Raw genomic sequence first — 18,688 nt, 5'->3', positions numbered from 1 at the left:
CCTAACCCTAACCCTAACCCTAACCCTAACCCTAACCCTAACCCTAACCCTAACCCTAACCCTAACCCTAACCCTAACCCTAACCCTAACCCTAACCCTAACCCTAACCCTAACCCTAACCCTAACCCTAACCCTAACCCTAACCCTAACCCTAACCCTAACCCTAACCCTAACCCTAACCACTTGATTTTCCGTTACATCTTGTTTTTCCGTTACCTTTTATATTTTTACTGATAACTCCACAACCATCCATCGTACAGACATAAGAGTACCACCATTCAAATTGTCTCTCTGAGCTGGTTAGGGTGGGCCCATTTTTGTTAAAAAATATCAACTTTTGCATATTATGTTTTGCTCACTATTTGAATTATACATTTTATATTTTTGCTAATAACTCTACTACTATCTACTCTACAGATATAACACTATCTCTGTTTAAATTATCTTACTAACCTGCTTAGAATCTTCTTATTTTTATTACAATATATCTACTTTTGCATCTTATGTTTTACTCACTATTTGCTTTATACAGCTAACCCTAACTTTAATTCTAATTACTTAATTTTCTGTTACTTTTTTATATTTCTGCCAATAACTCTACAATCATTAATTATAGACATGTGAAACTACTACTATTCAAGTTATCTCTCTGACCTGCTTAGAATATCTCTATTTTTGTTAAAATATATTAACTTTCACATCTTATGTCAGTGTCAGTATTTGCTATATAAAATATATATATTTGCTAATAACTCTATAAAACTACTACTGTTTAAATCATCTCTCTGATCTGCTTATAATTATTTTATTTTTCTTACTATATATTCACTACTTGTAGAGAAAAAGTCCATCTAACAGAAATTACAATTTTAATTACTGTAAAAAATAATACTAATTTATTTTGAATTTTTGTTACTTCTATATTTTTGCCAATAACTCTACAATTATTAATTATGTAAATATAATACTATCATACCTTAAATTATCTCTCTAATCCAGTGCTTAAAATATTCTTATTTTTGTTACAATATATCAACTTTTAAATATTGTATTTTTGTTACTATTTGCTCTATACTTTCTGTTACATCTTCATATTTGCTAACAACTCAAAAACTATTAATTATATAACTATAACAGAACTATTATTTGAATTATGTTTCTGATCTACTTATAATAATTTTATTTTTATTACTGTATCTTAACTTATGCAGTCTTGTAACTTAGTTACTATTTAATTTATATATATATCTGCATCTGCATCTTTTATCTGCATTTTGCATCTGCATCTTGCATCTGCATCTAAATTCAATTTTATTACTGTGCTTATCGGAACTCTAATTCATCTAAATACTTATTTCAGTACTTTGTACAACTCTAGTCTACTTAAATATTTATTAAACTACTTACTAGCTCTCTAACTCTGTCTTACCCTCTTTTTTGTTGATTAATTATTTACTAACTCTGATGCCAGCTATTACTACTTTTAAACTGAAGTAGTCAGACAAATAATATAATTAAAAATTAAAAAAAAAACTTTTATTTTTAATCTTTTTATACTAACTGCAATTCTCTATCTGACTAATTAACCAGAATCTTGTTCTAAGATAACACTCTAAACTTGAAATATATAATTCACTAGAAATATAAACATTTGTCTGATATACAATCTTATTATATATATATAGTAGCTCTCTACTCTAAACTCTTTTTCTAGACCCTATCTTAGTATTTTATTATTATATTTATCTAGCTGACAATAAATATTTGTTTCCAACTGTATCTAGTTAATCTTCTAACCATTTCTTAATTTAACAGCTTCTTATTATTATAAATATAGGCTTAGATTAATCAAGCATCAGATAGTATGAAATCTCCAGAAGATGTTACATGGCCTAACTTGTGAGAATCATACATGTGAATCAGCATAATAAAAATTCTATAGAAGAAATTTTATATAGAAAAAAGTACATGAGATAAAAGATCTGGTATTGGCAACTATCTACAACTTGTAGACAAGATTGCCACTAGCTCTCAACAAGAGATTTATGCAGTGGCAGCCTTTTATGTGTACTTATAAGCATATGACTTAGTGCCTTGCAAGAACACATGTACTTTCAACAGCTCACAAGCTGAGGCTCTGGACTCTTGTAAGTGTTGTTTGTCTGTATAAGGAGTTTGTGGGTGAATTCTTACATAACTCTGAATATATAATAATAACATAATTCTTACAGATTATAGAAATCTCAGTATTTAGACTTCTAGTTTACAGATTTATATATTCTATATATAACTCTCTCTTATCAGTTGCAGGCATTAATCTACTTAGCTCTTTTGTACAACAAAAATTGACAGCAAAATTGATGGCAAAAACTAACAACCAAAATTAACAACTAAAATTAACAGCAAAATTGACAGCAAAAATTGACAGTCAAAATTGATGATGGTCAAAATTGACAGTAAAAATTGATAGTAAAAATTAATGGCCAAAATTGATGATGCCAAAATTGATAGCCAAAATTGATGACAGTCAAAATCAACAACACCAAAATTGACAGTCAAAATTGATGACAGTCAAAATCAACAACACCAAAATTGACAATGGTAAAAATTGACGACACCAAAATTGACAACAGTCAAAATTGACAGTAAAAATTGACGACACCAAAATTGACAACAGTAAAAATTGACAGCCAAAATTGACAGTGAAAATTGACAACAGTAAAAATTGACAGTAAAAATTGACGACAGCCAAAATTGATGGTAAAAATTGACAACGCCAAAATTGACAACGGTAAAAATTGACAGCCAAAATTGACGGTGAAAATTGACAACGGTAAAAATTGACGACGGCCAAAATTGATGGTAAAAATTGACAACGCCAAAATTGACAACGGTAAAAATTGACGACGCCAAATTTGACAACCAAAATTGACAACCAAAATTGACAGCAAAAATTGACAGCGAAAATTGACAGCTAAAATTTACAGCAAAAATTGATGACCAAAATTGATGCTGAAATTGCCAGCAAATATTTACAGTGAAAATTGATGATCAAAATTGATGGTGAAATTTAACAACCAAAATTGACCATAAAAATTGGCAGTCAAAACTGACTTAAGAAGCCAGTGCTGTCACAACTATACTTTCCCTTCTGCATGATGAGTGACCTGCTGAGACACTTGACCTAAACACCCAATGGCCTTTTGACTTTGTACCTGTGCTTTCTCAAACTCAGACTGATTGGGCACTTGTGTTGTTTGCCCTCTTCCTGCAGCTTTGCACTGATATGCCTTCATGGCAGTTCTGCACTGATTGTAATAGAAGACCTCTATCTGTGCAACTTTCAACCACTGCTGCATACGCCCCTGACACCGTGCATGTTTTTCCTGCTTTCTTACCAGGCTTTCTGGGTCAGAATCCTCTTCAAGATCCATTCTGCTCAGTCTTGGCCCAAGGAGTGTCAGATTGCTGTTGGGCTGGGGCCGAGGGTGAGACTGCCAGGATTGAGTTGCTATTGGAAGGTCCATGCTCTGGACCTGCTGCCTCTCTGCCTTAACAAGAGCCTGGATGTGTAACACAAGCTGAGATGTAAGCCACTTGTGGTTGGTATGCAGCTGGCTTGCAGATTGGCCCTCTTTCTCTGTGAATGAGCGCAGGACATGATGTTCAGCCATAGTGGCCTGAAGATGGCGGCTCAGCTCGCTGGAATGCACATCAACAGCCAGCAAAAAGACTGCTGGGTTGGGGGACATTACTGTGGGAACAGAATGTTGACCTTGTTCAATGGCAAGCCAGGCATCAACATTACTGGGGACTGAGGGAAGGGCCACATTCAGAGGCAAAGGTTGACCACCAGCCTCCCAACCTGCCAGGGGCAGCTCATTAATCATGTCCAGCTTAATGATGGTGAGTTCTGGCTGGTACTGCTGAAGGTAGTTAACCAGTTCTGAATGGGTGCTAGCCCAGCTTCGCAGTTTCCCTCCCTTTCCATGTGTCCAGAAGGCTGCCATGCTTGGATAGGGCAAGATCCAGTGGCTGTGGATGAAGGTCTGCTTCACAATTGTCTGCCACTCACGGGCCTGCTGAACCTCATACACGCGGACGATGATATCAAAGGACTGGTGAAAGAGGACCCGGTACTGCTTTGACTCCCAGTGTTTCCGCGGCCAGTTGCCGTTGTTCCCATCGCCGTTCCAGCCCCAGAGCCATGCAAAGAGTATCTCAATGTTCCTGACTTTCATCCTGGAGCCTGTGATGAACTGGATGTCTTCCCAAAAGTGGGAATGTCAAAAGACTTGTGAGATACCAGCACGGGTGAGTGGTATATCACCATTGCACGCGTCCTCAAGCCTAGCAGGATGGAGTGGCTGCTGGGTGATACAGTTAGCCAGGCTTCTGAAGACATCCTTCCGGAAGGCCCTCAGGCAGAGGGTCACCAGCAGCTGCAGCAGCAGTGCAGAGTGGGCAGGGTCTAGGCGGACATCCAGCATGCGGCTGAATATGTCATGGAAGAGCATGAAGTCAGACTTGGACTCAATCAGTCACTGGTACTGCGGGTGGTAGGCCATCTGTAGGGTTGGGGTGTTGAAGACCATGTGCGCCCGATATGGTGGCTTGAATGTCATGGCCATCCAGTCAAGCTTGTCAAGAAACCAAGTGTAGCCATACAGCTCCAGTGTGGATGCCATCCCAAGGCCCTCCTGAATCCTCTCCGTGTTGGAACCCTCTTGGGGTGGTTGCACCTGGTGATCAAGCCACAGGCCACTGCTGCAGCTGAGGTGGTTGCCCTGGCCTCCATACGCGCACAGGAGGCATTGAAGAAACATCATCATCACCTGAGTGTGTTTCCAGTGCACCACAGTGCGCGGCTGCAGGCTGTAGACCATCTCAAACCTGGTGCACAGCTTGTTGATGTTCCACCGCAGCCACCCCAGAAGCTGGTTGGTGTGATAGTTGAGGAAGGGCACTGGGCATTGAGGCACAACTGTGGGATGATTGGCTAGATTGCTTTCCCGGAGGATTCGGTCCATGGCCTGCAGAACAGCAGCAGTGACCCAGTACTCCTCCCAAGTCCTGTAGGACCGCTGGCAGCAGTCGGAAATGGTGACATGGCACTGTCACTTGGTGTGGATGTACGCGCGCAGCAAGGCCAGAGGGGAATGGCTGATGGCCTTTCTGATATGCTGCCAGATCCATACCAGCCCGGGATCCAGAGCCAATGTGTCCAGGTTCTCATTTGCAAACAGGGAATGCTTGCCGGCCACAAAGACCTCCTTGATGGTGTTGTAGAACTGGCAGTAGAGCAGACCCCGGCAGTGAAGTGGGGAGCACCGGTGCGGCTCTAGCGTCATGGACCCCAGATCACGCAGGAATGATAGTGGATAGAACTGCTTGCGCCAGGACTCTTCCTGTGGATGTTCATGTTCTGAATCAGGAGCCTGGGCATTGGCAACCGGTGCGCCACCTGCTGAATGTTCACCCAGGTTGCTGGTATTCTCATCATCTTCATCTTCACTGCCCTCACTGAGCTCTGGCTGGTATGCATCTTCATCTTCACTCCTGAGTGCCGGCTCCACCGACCTGTGTTGAATGTTGCTGGAGTCTGAGGCCTCAGACATCACCCTTTGCTGGACATGGCTGTGAAGTCAGCAGGACTGTTGGAGCTGGACAGCTGCTGCTGGGTGGTCATTGTTGATCCGCATCTCCATTGAATTGTCCGGTAAGCTATCAGGCTCAGATGAAGTGGGAGAAGAGATCCTTTGTGCAGCTGGTGAATCTCTCAGCCATTCACAGAAATGATCCAGGCAGCAACATCACCAGATGAATGTGCAGGGCGCGTGTGTTGGCTCCTGGTGTGACAGGAAGCTCCAGGGTGAGACCACCTCCTTGCCAATATTGTAGAAGCTGATGGTCAGATAGCGCCCGTCCACGGCCCGATTCCACATGCGAAAGAAGGCATCACGCGTGCTGGACCAGGTGGCATGCTGGGTTGAGAGCTTCAGATTCTTAGCAGTCAGAAGGAGCATGAGTCCCTGAAAGTACTGAAGCCCTGGGTCTTGGACAGTTGTCTGCACGCGCTCCCAGAGATGGTGAAGTCCTGCTGGCTGTAGTGGAAAGTGGAACTCCTGTACCTGTGGCTGCTCATGGAAAGTCTGATTGCAGCCTTCTGCCCGAGCTGCAGTGGAACTGAGCTGGACATGCGCGGCACTGGATGGCAGGTGGAGAAGTGTGGATGCGGAGTAAACATGGTGGAGGGCTGGGAGGAAGACCTTGTCTGTCCAGAGAGCATACTCCTGCTCTGTGATGATGTAGTGCTGGCGCTGGGGGCTGAAAAGCCGGGGGAAGAGAATGTAGACCTCAATCTCAGGGAATCCAACCAGTCATCCAAATGGAAGGTGAGGGATCCAGTGGACTGGTCTCCAGGACCAGCAGACCCTTTCAGTCTGCTCATCTCTCCACTGGACTAAAATGGGATCCAGGTGAAGAGAACTCTTCAGATTGCTTGTCAGGGACTGGTTGGCTTTCCATTGGAATCCCTCACGGGCCACTGCAAGACTTGAGGCCAGACCACCGGCACTATCAATGTCAATCATGGCATGCAGGGATGCTGGCATTGGGATAGTATCACCTTCCAGATCAATGGTCGCGGGACATGGAGGCACTTCCTCATGGGCTAAAGGCTCCACTGATGCGGACATCCCACTGTATAGCCTTTAGCACTGATGAACTGGCAGGATGGTGTCCCACTGTATGGGATAGGAAGACATGCTGGCGTGCTCTAAGACATCTGGACATTTCCAGCTTGCCATCTGTGAGAGAGACACTGTTGGCATGGAGAGCAGCTCTGATGCAGCATGAGCCTCAGTAGAGCACCCATGATGGGTCTGCAGCTGTGCCACCAGCTCCTGTGCAAGTGTGTTGTCTTCTTCTGTTGGTTCCACTGTATTTGTGGGCAGGAAGGGTCCATGGTCCGACCTTGGCTCTGGTGTACTGGGCCTGGACAGGCCTGAAGGCATTAGCAGTGGCACTGGATCTAGAATGTAGTTAGAGGTTTAAAATGCTTGGTCATCTTATCCTGTTGTGGACAACTGATCATTCTCACTACTGCTGGATTCTGCTGGTGATGGAGGGCTCTCGTGCTCCATTTTGTCAGACTCAGACTCAAGCAAACCCTCTTCAATCATGTCTGGTGGCTCAGAGCTTCTGCACTCAACAGGCACTGCATCAAGGGCTTCCTGTAGGTCCGCAAACACATAGGCTGAATCCTCAACAGGCTGGGAAAGACTGGCTGTGCTTTGGGGATTGCAGGTCAAGAAGGTATTCTGGAACAATGTTGATGTGCTTGCTGATGTGACTGCTTGCGGCTGCTGTTGTTGTCTTTAATATGCTTGCACTCATGCCTGAACTGCATCCCTCTCAGTTGCATACTTGTGTGGCCGCCCACAGCCCATGCTGACTGAAGTGGTTTTCACTGATGTGCTTGCTGCATGAAGAAATCACAGAGGATGCACTGGGATAACATTAACCCTGAAGTGTCTGAGCCAGAGTCTTGAGGTGGGTGAGATTTTGGCTGGGCTTACTGGGTGAAATGAACATTTGTGATAGATCAGAAATGCCACTCTCCTGATCATCCCAAGCCTATGAATCTAGTAAAAATGTCAGCCTCTTTCTTCTGCCAACTTTGAGCCTACAATTGAAGCTCTGTTTTCTCCATTGCTTTATTGCAACCACCTCAGATCATCTCTTTGGTAGTCTGAGGCTTCATCCTGGTCCCTTCTCTTCTCTTCCCTGTTCTTCCAGTTGTTGAATAGATTGCTGTTGACCATGGTAGCTCAGAGATATTCCAGTACCCGGCCGCGATCTTCCAGCACAGAGACAGAGCCACACCTCCCCAGTGCTTTCACTGTACTTCAAAGAAAAAAAGCAAGAAGGACACCAAATCAGCCCCAGTCCCCACCATTAGTGATGGTGGGAAGCAGTCGACGCACACTGTTGAACAGTTCTCTGTCAAGCAACATGCCTCTAGGTGGTGAGTAGCAGCCCTGAATCTTATGGTCCTATGTATACCATCAATTAACAGGTGGTTCTGGATAAAGGTCTTGCCCAAACCACTCCTTCCAACAAGGGTACACCATCTCCAAGTCCCATGGGTGTTCCTGCATGTACATTATACAACAGCAAGCCCAATCTGAAAAGCCAGAACCAATGGCTATCTAGCTCTCAATCAGTAACACCAGAAGAGGTTTTGGCTTCTGATGATTCAATTTCACATCAGATGAGCAACAGGCACTCAGAGGTGATCTGTCAAGAGGATAGAAAAGAAAAGGCATCTAGATTGAGCCAGAGCCCAGTCCTGGAGGACAGCTGCTTTCAGAAACAATCAAGACCCTTGCTCAGCAGCCCTCAAGTGTCAACACCAACCCAGACACCACAGAGAGAGAGAGAGACATCAGAACAATTCTCCTGCTTGACTGACAACTCTTCTGATGCTGACACTGGCTATTCTGGGAACCATCATCAACAATCAAGCACAATTGGTTCATTGGCAGCATACTCAACATTGGCTTCAGATCTGGATGTGGATCTGGATGGATGGGATCACATCAACAACTCAGTACAGAGGGGTTCAAGAGAACACTTGCTTCATAGACAGCAGAGGGAGATCAGGTGTGTGGAGAAGATGGTAGAAAGGAGAGCAAATTGCAGAAGCAGGCATTGCAGATGGCCATGCATCCAAACAAGATGGTCTGCTGAAGAGACCACAAGGCTGGTGCAGCTGTGGAAGAGGCACAGCAACAACTGGGCTTTGATCAAAGAGCTGGACAAGGATATGCCTGAGCCCAGGCTGTGGAACCATACACAGGTGGACCTTAAGGATTGGATGCAAAATATGAAGATTGGCCTTATGAGGTATGCAGTGGCCTTCTGTATGGGGCAGTCTGGTCTTGTAAACTAACATTTGACCACAGGAGAGGCAATCCAGTACCGGATGACTACTGTCAGATTCGCCTAGGTGACCGGCACCTGAAATCAATTGCACGAGGGCGGCTAAGACAACAAGAATGAGAATAGCTTCCAGGCACCCTAGCATGGTTGGACAAGTGTTATGGACCCAATGAGGTAGTTGGGGAAAGGTTTCATATGCAGCACGGCAGAAGGGAAGCAGCCTATTGAGCTGACTTAGGGAAATAGTTGTTCCAAGCTGATCAGATACTTTGCCTGTGAAGCCACTGCTGGACATGCTGCATAAAATTTGGCAATTCTGGCTTGAATTATATGCATCCATTAGCAAATCACAGTAGCAGGAAATATCATGCTGAAAACATCAGAATGAGAGTAAAAGAAGACACTGTAGCAGATTCAAGATAATACAAGGAAAGCTGAAGAGAACAGATCTATAGAAGAGAAGACATGCAAATGATAAAACCCAGACTTCTGTCACCCAATTCAGAGAATCTATCTTGCAGTCAATGTTTGCAGATGAAAACCAGCAGTCAAAATTGACAACAGCCAAAATTGACAGCCAGAATTGATGGTCAAAATTGACAGTAAAAATGGACAACGGCCAAAATTGATGACGCCAAAATTGACAGTGAAAATTGACGATGGTCAAAATTGACAACACCAAAATTGACAGTCAGAATTGACGACACCAAAATTGACAGTAAAAATTGACAACAGTCAAAATTGACGACGCCAAAATTGACAGTAAAAATTGACGATGGTCAAAATTGACAACACCAAAATTGACAGTCAGAATTGACGACACCAAAATTGACAGTAAAAATTGACAACAGTCAAAATTGACGGCCAAAATTGGTCACGGCGGTCAAAATTGACAGTGAAAATTGACAACAGTAAAAATTGACAGTAAAAATTGACGGCCAAAATTGACGACGCCAAAATTGACAGTAAAAATTGACGGTCAAAATTGACAGTAAAAATTGACAATGGTCAAAATTGACGACACCAAAATTGACGGTCAGAATTGACGACACCAAAATTGATGGTCAAAATTGACGACGGTCAAAATTGACGACGCCAAAATTGACAGTCAAAATTGACAACGCCAAAATTGATGACGCCAAAATTGACAGTAAAAATTGACGACGCCAAAATTGACAGTAAAAATTGACAATGGTCAAAATTGACGACACCAAAATTGATGGTCAGAATTGACGACACCAAAATTGATGGTCAAAATTGACAACGCCAAAATTGACAGTAAAAATTGACGACGGTCAAAATTGACGGTCAAAATTGACGACGGCAAAATTGGTCACGGCGGTCAAAATTGACGACGGCAAAATTGGTCACGGCGGTCAAAATTGACGGTCAAAATTGACGACGGTAAAAATTGACGACGCCAAAATTGACAGTCAGAATTGACAACACCAAAATTGATGGTCAAAATTGACAACGCCAAAATTGACAGTAAAAATTGACGACGGTCAAAATTGACAGCCAAAATTGACAGTAAAAATTGATGACGGTCAAAATTGACAGCCAAAATTGGTCACAGCGGTCAAAATTGACAGTGAAAATTGACAACGGTAAAAATTGACAGTAAAAATTGACAACAGTCAAAATTGACAGTAAAAATTGACGACGCCAAAATTGACAGTAAAAATTGACGAGTCAAAATTGACGACAGTAAAAATTGACGACGCCAAAATTGACGACAGTCAAAATTGACGGTAAAAATTGACGGTCAAAATTGACGGTCAAAATTGACGACGGTCAAAATTGACTGTCAAAATTGACGACGGTAAAAATTGACGTCGTCAAAATTGACGGCCAAAATTGACGACAGTCAAAATTGACGACGGTCAAAATTGACTGTCAAAATTGACGACGGTAAAAATTGACGTCGTCAAAATTGACGGCCAAAATTGGTCACGGCGGTCAAAATTGACGACGCCAAAATTGACAGTCAAAATTGACAACACCAAAATTGACGGTCAAAATTGACGACAGCCAAAATTGACAACAGCCAAAATTGGTCACGGCGGTCAAAATTGACGACGCCAAAATTGACAGTAAAAATTGACGGTGAAAATTGACGACGGTAAAAATTGACAGTAAAAATTGACAACGCCAAAATTGACAGTCAAAATTGACAACACCAAAATTGACGACGCCAAAATTGACAGTCAAAATTGACAACACCAAAATTGACGGTCAAAATTGACGACAGCCAAAATTGACGCCAGCCAAAATTGGTCACGGCGGTCAAAATTGACGACGCCAAAATTGACAGTAAAAATTGACGGTGAAAATTGACGACAGTAAAAATTGACTGTAAAAATTGACAACGGTAAAAATTGATGGTCAAATTCAGCGGCCACGACTGACAACAGTGAAACTTGCCGACCAAACTCAATGGTTAAAACACATCTTGTGCATCCGCAACAGGTTCAGCTCATTGAAAACTGGCGGTCAAAATTGACGACGATGAAAATTGATGGTAGAAATTGGTGGTCAACACTCACAGCCAATAGTCTGCGGCCTCATTCTTTGGAGGAACTGTGTTCCGGTTGATATTGGTGTTAGCCGTTGTTGGTGGCCAATGTTGGTGGTTAGGATTGATTGGGGAGAGCCAGTATCACCATAAGCAACCCAAATCAAACATGTTCAGATATTCTGCTGTGCCATGCTTAAAGACTGTGGAGCTTCAGCAGTGTCTCAAGCTCCAGGCTGGGAAAAGAGACTCAGCATCAGCATGTCATGACACATCATACACATCTCTGGGCGAGAGGATCCTCCTCCTTGGATGAAAGGCCACGGGCGCCATACCAACAGTTGATGGCATCAGAGGATATGCTGGCACACATTTGGTAGGGTGCTAATATTAGCCAGTCGCACCATCACCAGGCTGAAGGCTCATTGGCGCATCTGACTGCTGAGTATTCAGCATCAACACAACTATGGTGGGAGATATGATGGATGGCTTTCAGCTGAAATTGCTTTGATTGGACCTAACTACTGATCTATTCAACTCTGCAGAACAAATCATCTAGAACAAACAGTCATGGTTGTTCCATATATCCCTAATGATACCCAGGCATCTTGATGGAAGTGCTGCATGGTCCTTGGGTGTTTCTTTTTAAATTTCACGGCCACACGGCCATGCCGGGCCTCATACTGTATCCAGATCAATCATGTCTTGAACTATGCCAGCCTCTCTCTGCAGTGACATTGCCAGTTCATTGAAACTCTTCTGCATTGCCTGCTGGTCAAGGATGTTGCTTTCGACCTGGACATCTCTGCACACCAGATGGTAGGTGTATGTGGCCTTGTTCATCTGCCCGTAGCAGCAGATGCGTGCCTTGCCCTGGGCCTCATCCCTCTCCAACCAGCTCGGGCTCAGCAGGATAAGTCAGAAGGCACGAACACAGGTGTAGCCCATGTCTAGGATCTCCAGGGTGCTGATCAGGACGCCTGGACTGGCATCAGTCTCACCTCCAGGCAGTGGCAGGTCCTGATTGAAGGTGTTGATGCACATGTCTTGGTCCTCAACACTCATACTGCTATAGACTGCTGTGACACAGTAGCCTTGCTTCTGCAGCCACTGTGTGGAAAGTTAGCTGGGGAAGAAAACACAAGGAAAGGGGACGCGGTAACCTACCACCTCAAGCATGTGAACCACGCGGGGAAATTCTGTCAGGATAACAATCTTCTCTGGGCGCCCACAATAGTCTCTCCCCATGCCCTGCAGGATGTGTTGAATCGCATGACACTTGGAGCTGGAATTGGCCAGGGTATTGATTGCATGAATGTACGGTGCCTCCTTGTCCCCACCAGCATGCCACCTGTTCTCCATCATCTCCTTGTCGGTGAGCTTGAGCTCGCGTTGCTCGGTCTTCATGAGGTCCAGAAGGGCTGGGAAGATGGCAATGATCTGGTTTATGCGTGACTTCTTGAAAAAGGTCTGGCTGGAAAGCTCAGGTTTAGATTCTTGACTGTGCTTCTTCCATTCCTGCAGGCTTCTCATGTAGCTGTCTTTTAGTTTTTGAATTTCATGCTGCTCATGCTGCTGGAGCTCGTCTCTGACCTTGGGCTCTAGGCTGCAGAGAACATCATGATGGTGGTTGCAGGGCAGCTCCATGATGGGTTTGTTGAACCAACTTGTCTTGGTGGTGCGGTGGATCATCAGACACTTGAGCACCTGACCAAACTGGTGTGCTGCTGACTGGAACTTGATCTGTTCTGTTCTGGACAGCTGCTTCTTGCTGATCAGTAGCTGCACTCTGGCTGAGAGGGTCTTCCATTGATTGGGTTTGGCAAATTGCAGTCTGGCGTCATTACCCCATTTGTCAGAGGCCAGTATTGTCATCCAGGAGAGCATGTCTGTCAGTCCTTTATCGTACGGTGTCCCGGAGAGCAGCCAGGTGGCTGGGGCGTAGTCTTGCTTCCCTGTGGCTGTGTTGATCTCTTGAAACTGCCTGATGGTCTTGCTGTCAAAGCCCTTCTCCTGGTGGCATTCATCTCGGATCACGGCTCGCCATTGCAATTGCTGGGCATCTTGTTTCTGAATGTCATGGAGGGGTATCATCACACGGCTGGAGAGTGAGCCCGGCGTGGTCAGGAACATGTGCTGATAACTCTGCTGGGGACTCAGATCATGTTGTCTCAGTGTTGCGTGCTGTGCGGTCTGTATGAACGCGTGGCCCAAGTTGCCAACCTTTGTGGGAGTTAAGTCTCCATGGCCAATGAAGAGATTCAGTTTCAGACAGTTCTCTGAGTCACAGGGGATAGAGTTGGCCCACTCTCTCGCCCAGGGGAGAAGGAGACCTTTGGGCACTACCACCAGCATTGCACCTTGCAGTGGTTGACTCAGACGGCGTGCAGTCACCCCATCTGGAACACAGCCACACAGAATGGGGAACATATCCTGAGAGGGACATCTTAGGTGATGCTGCTTTGAACCCTCATGTCCTTCTTCTGTGTCCATGACTGCAGGGAGGTGCTTGTTGGCCATTGCAGGATCCTTATGGCACTGTTTGATGTGCAGGCAGTTGTAGATGATCCAGGCACTCAGGACAAAGTACAATATCACCTCCATGGTTTTGCCAATTCCCATCTTGTCAGTGATGAATCCACCTTGCTCTAACTCTTGATCCTTGAGAAGCATCCAGAATGTGCAGTAAAGCTGGTGGGGTGGGGTGTCTTGCAGCATGCCATGGATAAGGATCTTCCTGGTTGGGTCTGTGCTGTCATTTTCATTCTGCGGGAGCATGAAGAAACTGGTGAAATTCTGCCATGTTTGGCTGTCCATCTGCTCACATTGAAATCTGCCAGGCTTGATGAGTTCCGCTGGATCAACTTGCTCAGTGTTGCCCTTGTCACTGGTTTGTGGCTCAGGTCCCAGTTGTGTCACCTTGTCAAGAAACTCATAACCCATGTCCAAGGGTAAAGTGTTGTCACCATTGATCATCTCAACATCCGGGGAGTGGTGCTCTTGTTGAATTTCACGGGGTAGGGTTGGTGGGCCCTCTTTTTGAATTTCACTAGATGAAGCTGGCGGGTATTCATTTTGAATTTCACTGTCCTTGATTGGTGCTGATGTTGTTCTTGAAACCGGCCACTCAACCACAATATGTGCAGGTGTGGAGTCACATTCATGGTCATCTCTGATCTGGGTTGGGCCATCTTGAGGATCCTGGGCTTCAGTGGAGGCAGTGGGGACAGCACCTGGGTTTGGTGGATCTATCACGGTGTCCAAGTCCATTGGAGTGTCTGGGTGGTTGGCCATGCTATCAATTCCTTGTTGAATTTCACGGGGTAGGGTTGGTGGGCCCTCTTTTTGAATTTCACTGGGTGAAGCTGGCGGGTATTCATTTTGAATTTCGCTGTCCTTGGTTGGTGCTGATGTTGTTCTTGAAACTGGCTGGGTCGGGCCATCTTGAGGATCCTGAGCTTTGGTGGAGGCAGTGGGGATAGCGCCTGTGTTTGGTGGATCTATCACAGTGTCCAAGTCCATTGGAGTGTCTGGGTGGCTAGCCATGCTATCAATTCCATTGAAGCCATTCTCGCGGTCACAATGCGGCTCATCAATGGTTGTGTCCACGCGCATGCTGTCCTGGGGGCTGTCTTGATTGTGTCAAGAGAGAGGACAAGAGGAAGACAGTGTGGATGCAGGAGATGGCAAGCATGTGGTGATCTGGTATCAGCAGGTTGCAGGCATATCATGGTGCCCATCACCATCTAAGAACTCTGTCTCTGGGCCTTCAGACATGTTCCCATCATTGTTGGAGCCGGTGACTGATGCAATTTGTCTTTTTTGAATTTCACAGGTATGGGTGGGCTCCGCGTCCCGGGCAGTGATCACAAAGTTGAGGGTCAGAGATCCATCTGTTCCTTTGCTCAGAATCTCCTCCAGCTGCATCACGCACACTGATTGCCACAGTTGCTTGTTGATGATGGTGACCTGCTCATCCAGGCTCTTGATGGTCTGAGAGTTGCAATGAAATTCACAGTCAGTAGTCAGAATACTCTGCCACTCTGTCCAATCCTCCTTGGAGAGTGTTCCCTGCCTGTCTAATGTGCGATGTGACAGCAATTCGTTAACCTGGCAGACCGACACACAGCCAGAGACCGTGTTTCTGGTGAAGATAATGGCTCGGTAGAGTTCTTTGGCCGCCGGCGTCAGAGGCTTGGCCAAACCCGGCACATACCACAGAGTGCTTGATGTAGTGGGACAGGTCTCAAGAGACTCAAGTGTGGAGAGGGAAGATGTTGGTCTGGAGGCAGCTGTAGCCAACAATGGCTGCTGAACAGGTGTTGATGAGGAAATCTGGGGGCTCGCAGGCTCAGGGGATGAATCTTGCTGGATGCCATACTGCTGTTGCCTTGTTTTCTGGTACTGGACCTGCACAATAAGCCACACAAGTGCCCCACGGACATTCTCACGGTTAGACTCACTCTCCCAGGCCTGCAGGACCTTGTTGCCAAAGCTCTCTTGAGAAATGGCGCGCTCCACCACAGCAATCCAGCTCTCCTTCAGCACCCTCTTAGCTACCGCTTGATGGAGAAGGCCCTGGATCTCCTTGTCATGAAGCTCTTGCATGACCTTTTTCAGATCAAGTAGCTCCTCCACTGTCAAGCCAAGCATGGCTTTGACATGAGTCTCATTCATTGTTATCACGTTGTACTGGGAGGAATATCATGTCAGTGTTTCTTGATCTGATGTCATGCAGAAATCAGGCAGTGGCACAGCAAACCTTTTTGAATTTCACTATCTTTCCAAAACGAAGCAGGACCTTGACTTTGTGACGCGTGATCCTTGATGCTGGACAGCTGCTCAATCTCTCATGATGGTCCTTGACAGTGGTTCAGCACCTTCAGATGTTCAGTCAGCCCTGATCTTGGTGCCTTATGATGCTTAAGTGGGTGATGCTGAACTTACAATGCAGCTATTGAATACTGGGAGGGACAACCAAGAGGTTTCAAAGTCAATGCAATTGTGGTTGAGAAGGTTGTCAGAATCAGAAATGTTGTGGGTGAGAAGCAAAGCCTGAAGTGAAGTGTTGATGTGAAGTGAATGTAAACATTACAGGATCCCCCTGACCCCGTGATCACATTGGACTCTCATGGTGAATGCCATTTGCTGTGATTGGTGACTTGTCATTGTTTTTGCTCCTCAGTCTGTCCTCAATTCTACATGTCAAAAAGCCATCCGAGGCCTGCCCCACAATATCTTGCCAACCACTGCTGATCCACCTTCTATCACATTTTCATTGCCTCGCTAAGTGCCTGCCCGCCCAGGCGGTGCAGCCGAGCAGCATGAGCTGCAGATACTGGATTCATGGAAAATGCCAGCTTGGTGATTGCTGCAAGTTCCAGCACAGCCTGTCAACACAAGCATCTGGGGGTGACACCCCAAGTGAAATTAAAAAAAAGGAGATAGCCCACTGCAAGTTCTGGCTGAGGGGAAACTGCATTCAAGGAATGAAATGCTGGTTTGGACATGTTCCAGCAGAAAAGGGACGCGCCCTGCAGGATGAGCATGGCAAAGGTATGGGCTCAAGAGTCCTATCCCGCGGCAATTTTCTTGATCGTGGCTGACTGGAGCACAGAGCTAGGCCACATGTATGAGTGTCCTGTCTGCAGGGAGACAACAATACCCACAATCTTTCCAGTGCTATCAAACTGCATCCATCGCATTTGTTCAGGTAAGAGGCTCTGTTTAGTGATGTGCTTGTTGCAACACTGATGCTGATGGAGGCCCACAGAGTGCATCACAATCATTTGAGAACAGGACAAGGATGGATTGCCCTGGGTACCAGGCAACGACCCGCTGAAAAACAGAGGATGTTGCCCACTGTGTTGTTCCCCCATCTATTTTGTTGTGATGGCCTCAGTCTGGCCACTCACTGAAGATGAGCACTCGGCCGCAATCAAGCAGTATCTGAGATGTCAAAAGGAAACACTGTGCTGGTTCTTTGAAGCCAGCTTCGGGAAATGGAGGCAGAATGGGTATAAGACAGAGTACCTTCATTGTCCCCGGGGGAACAGATGCCACTTCAAGCACCAACTTCCTGGTTCAACCACTCCCTTCCACTTCAAATGGCCTTTTGTGCAGGCAATGATGGACCGACGGCAGAAGGCGAGAAGAGAAAAGACACTAGAAGTGTCTCCAGAGGTGGCCAGCATCCAGTCAATCCCAGACATCTATGACATTGACTCTGATGAGGACTCAGAGGATGGAATGCCCATGACTGAAGAAGAAGATCAAGAGCTGGTGACCATGAGGCAGACCCTCTCAAGAGCTGAGTTACTTATGTGGGTTGTTGATAGAGAATTTGAACGGATACGTCAATGTGTACAGCTGGAACGGGAGAGACAGGCACAAGAGAATCATGAAGGGCAGCTACTTCAGCCATATCAATTCTGGTAGTGCAGCACCAACAGTGAAATTCAAAAACCAATAGCTAATGCAGAGATGAAAATTCATTCTAATTTCAAGATTTTGTGCTTGTTTATCTTTCTTAATTTCCTTGATGCAGCAGGGAAAGTGACTGCGAATGTTTGCCATCAGTTTTGACCGTCAATTTTGACCATCGTCAATTTTGGCCGTCGTGACCAATTTTGGCCGTGTCAATTTTTACTATCATCAATTTTTACAGTCAATTTTGGCCGTGTCAATTTTGACCGCCGTGACCAATTTTGGCTGGCGTCAATTTTGGCTGTCGTCAATTTTGACCGTCAATTTTGGCGTCGTCAATTTTGGCCGTCGTCAATTTTGACCGTCAATTTTGGCGTTGTCAATTTTGACCATCGCCAATTTTGACCATTGTCAATTTTGGTGTCGTCAATTTTGACCGTCAACTTTGACCGTCGTCAATTTTTACCGTCAATTTTGGTGTCGTCAATTTTGACCGTCAATTTTGGCGTCGTCAATTTTGACCATCGTCAATTTTGGCCGTCGTCAATTTTGACTGTCAATTTTGGTGTCGTCAATTTTGACCATCGTCAATTTTGGTGTCATCAATTTTGACCATCGTCAATTTTGACTGACAATTTTGGCGTCGTCAATTTTGACTGACAATTTTGGCGTCGTCAATTTTGACCGTCAACTTTGACCGTCGTCAATTTTGACCATCGTCAATTTTGGTGTCATCAATTTTGGCGTCGTCAATTTTGACCATCGTCAATTTTGGCCGTCGTCAATTTTGACCGTCAATTT

The 18,688-nt window shown here is 45.2% G+C and overlaps 2 protein-coding genes across 2 annotated transcripts; one reads left to right on the top strand and one right to left on the bottom strand.

Moving 5' to 3' along the window:
• Positions 1-3,137: 3,137 nt before the first annotated feature.
• On the bottom strand, positions 3,138-4,517 carry CIMG_13644 (uncharacterized protein; the record flags this gene model as incomplete). Its single annotated transcript, XM_001241774.2, has 2 exons — positions 3,138-4,267; positions 4,331-4,517. 2 exons carry the CDS (start codon positions 4,515-4,517, stop codon positions 3,138-3,140), a joined length of 1,317 nt encoding a protein of 438 aa, XP_001241775.2.
• Positions 4,518-8,275: 3,758 nt separating this feature from the next.
• CIMG_13643 (uncharacterized protein) lies at positions 8,276-9,066 on the top strand (the record flags this gene model as incomplete). Its single annotated transcript, XM_001241776.2, has 3 exons — positions 8,276-8,667; positions 8,722-8,910; positions 8,970-9,066. 3 exons carry the CDS (start codon positions 8,276-8,278, stop codon positions 9,064-9,066), a joined length of 678 nt encoding a protein of 225 aa, XP_001241777.2.
• Positions 9,067-18,688: the final 9,622 nt, after the last annotated feature.

Source organism: Coccidioides immitis (assembly GCF_000149335.2).
Source record: "Coccidioides immitis RS genomic scaffold supercont3.5, whole genome shotgun sequence".
Taxonomy (NCBI): Eukaryota; Fungi; Ascomycota; class Eurotiomycetes; order Onygenales; family Onygenaceae; genus Coccidioides; species Coccidioides immitis.
The sequence above is the reverse complement of the archived record's forward strand: the minus strand, read 5'-3'. Positions and strand labels throughout refer to the sequence as shown.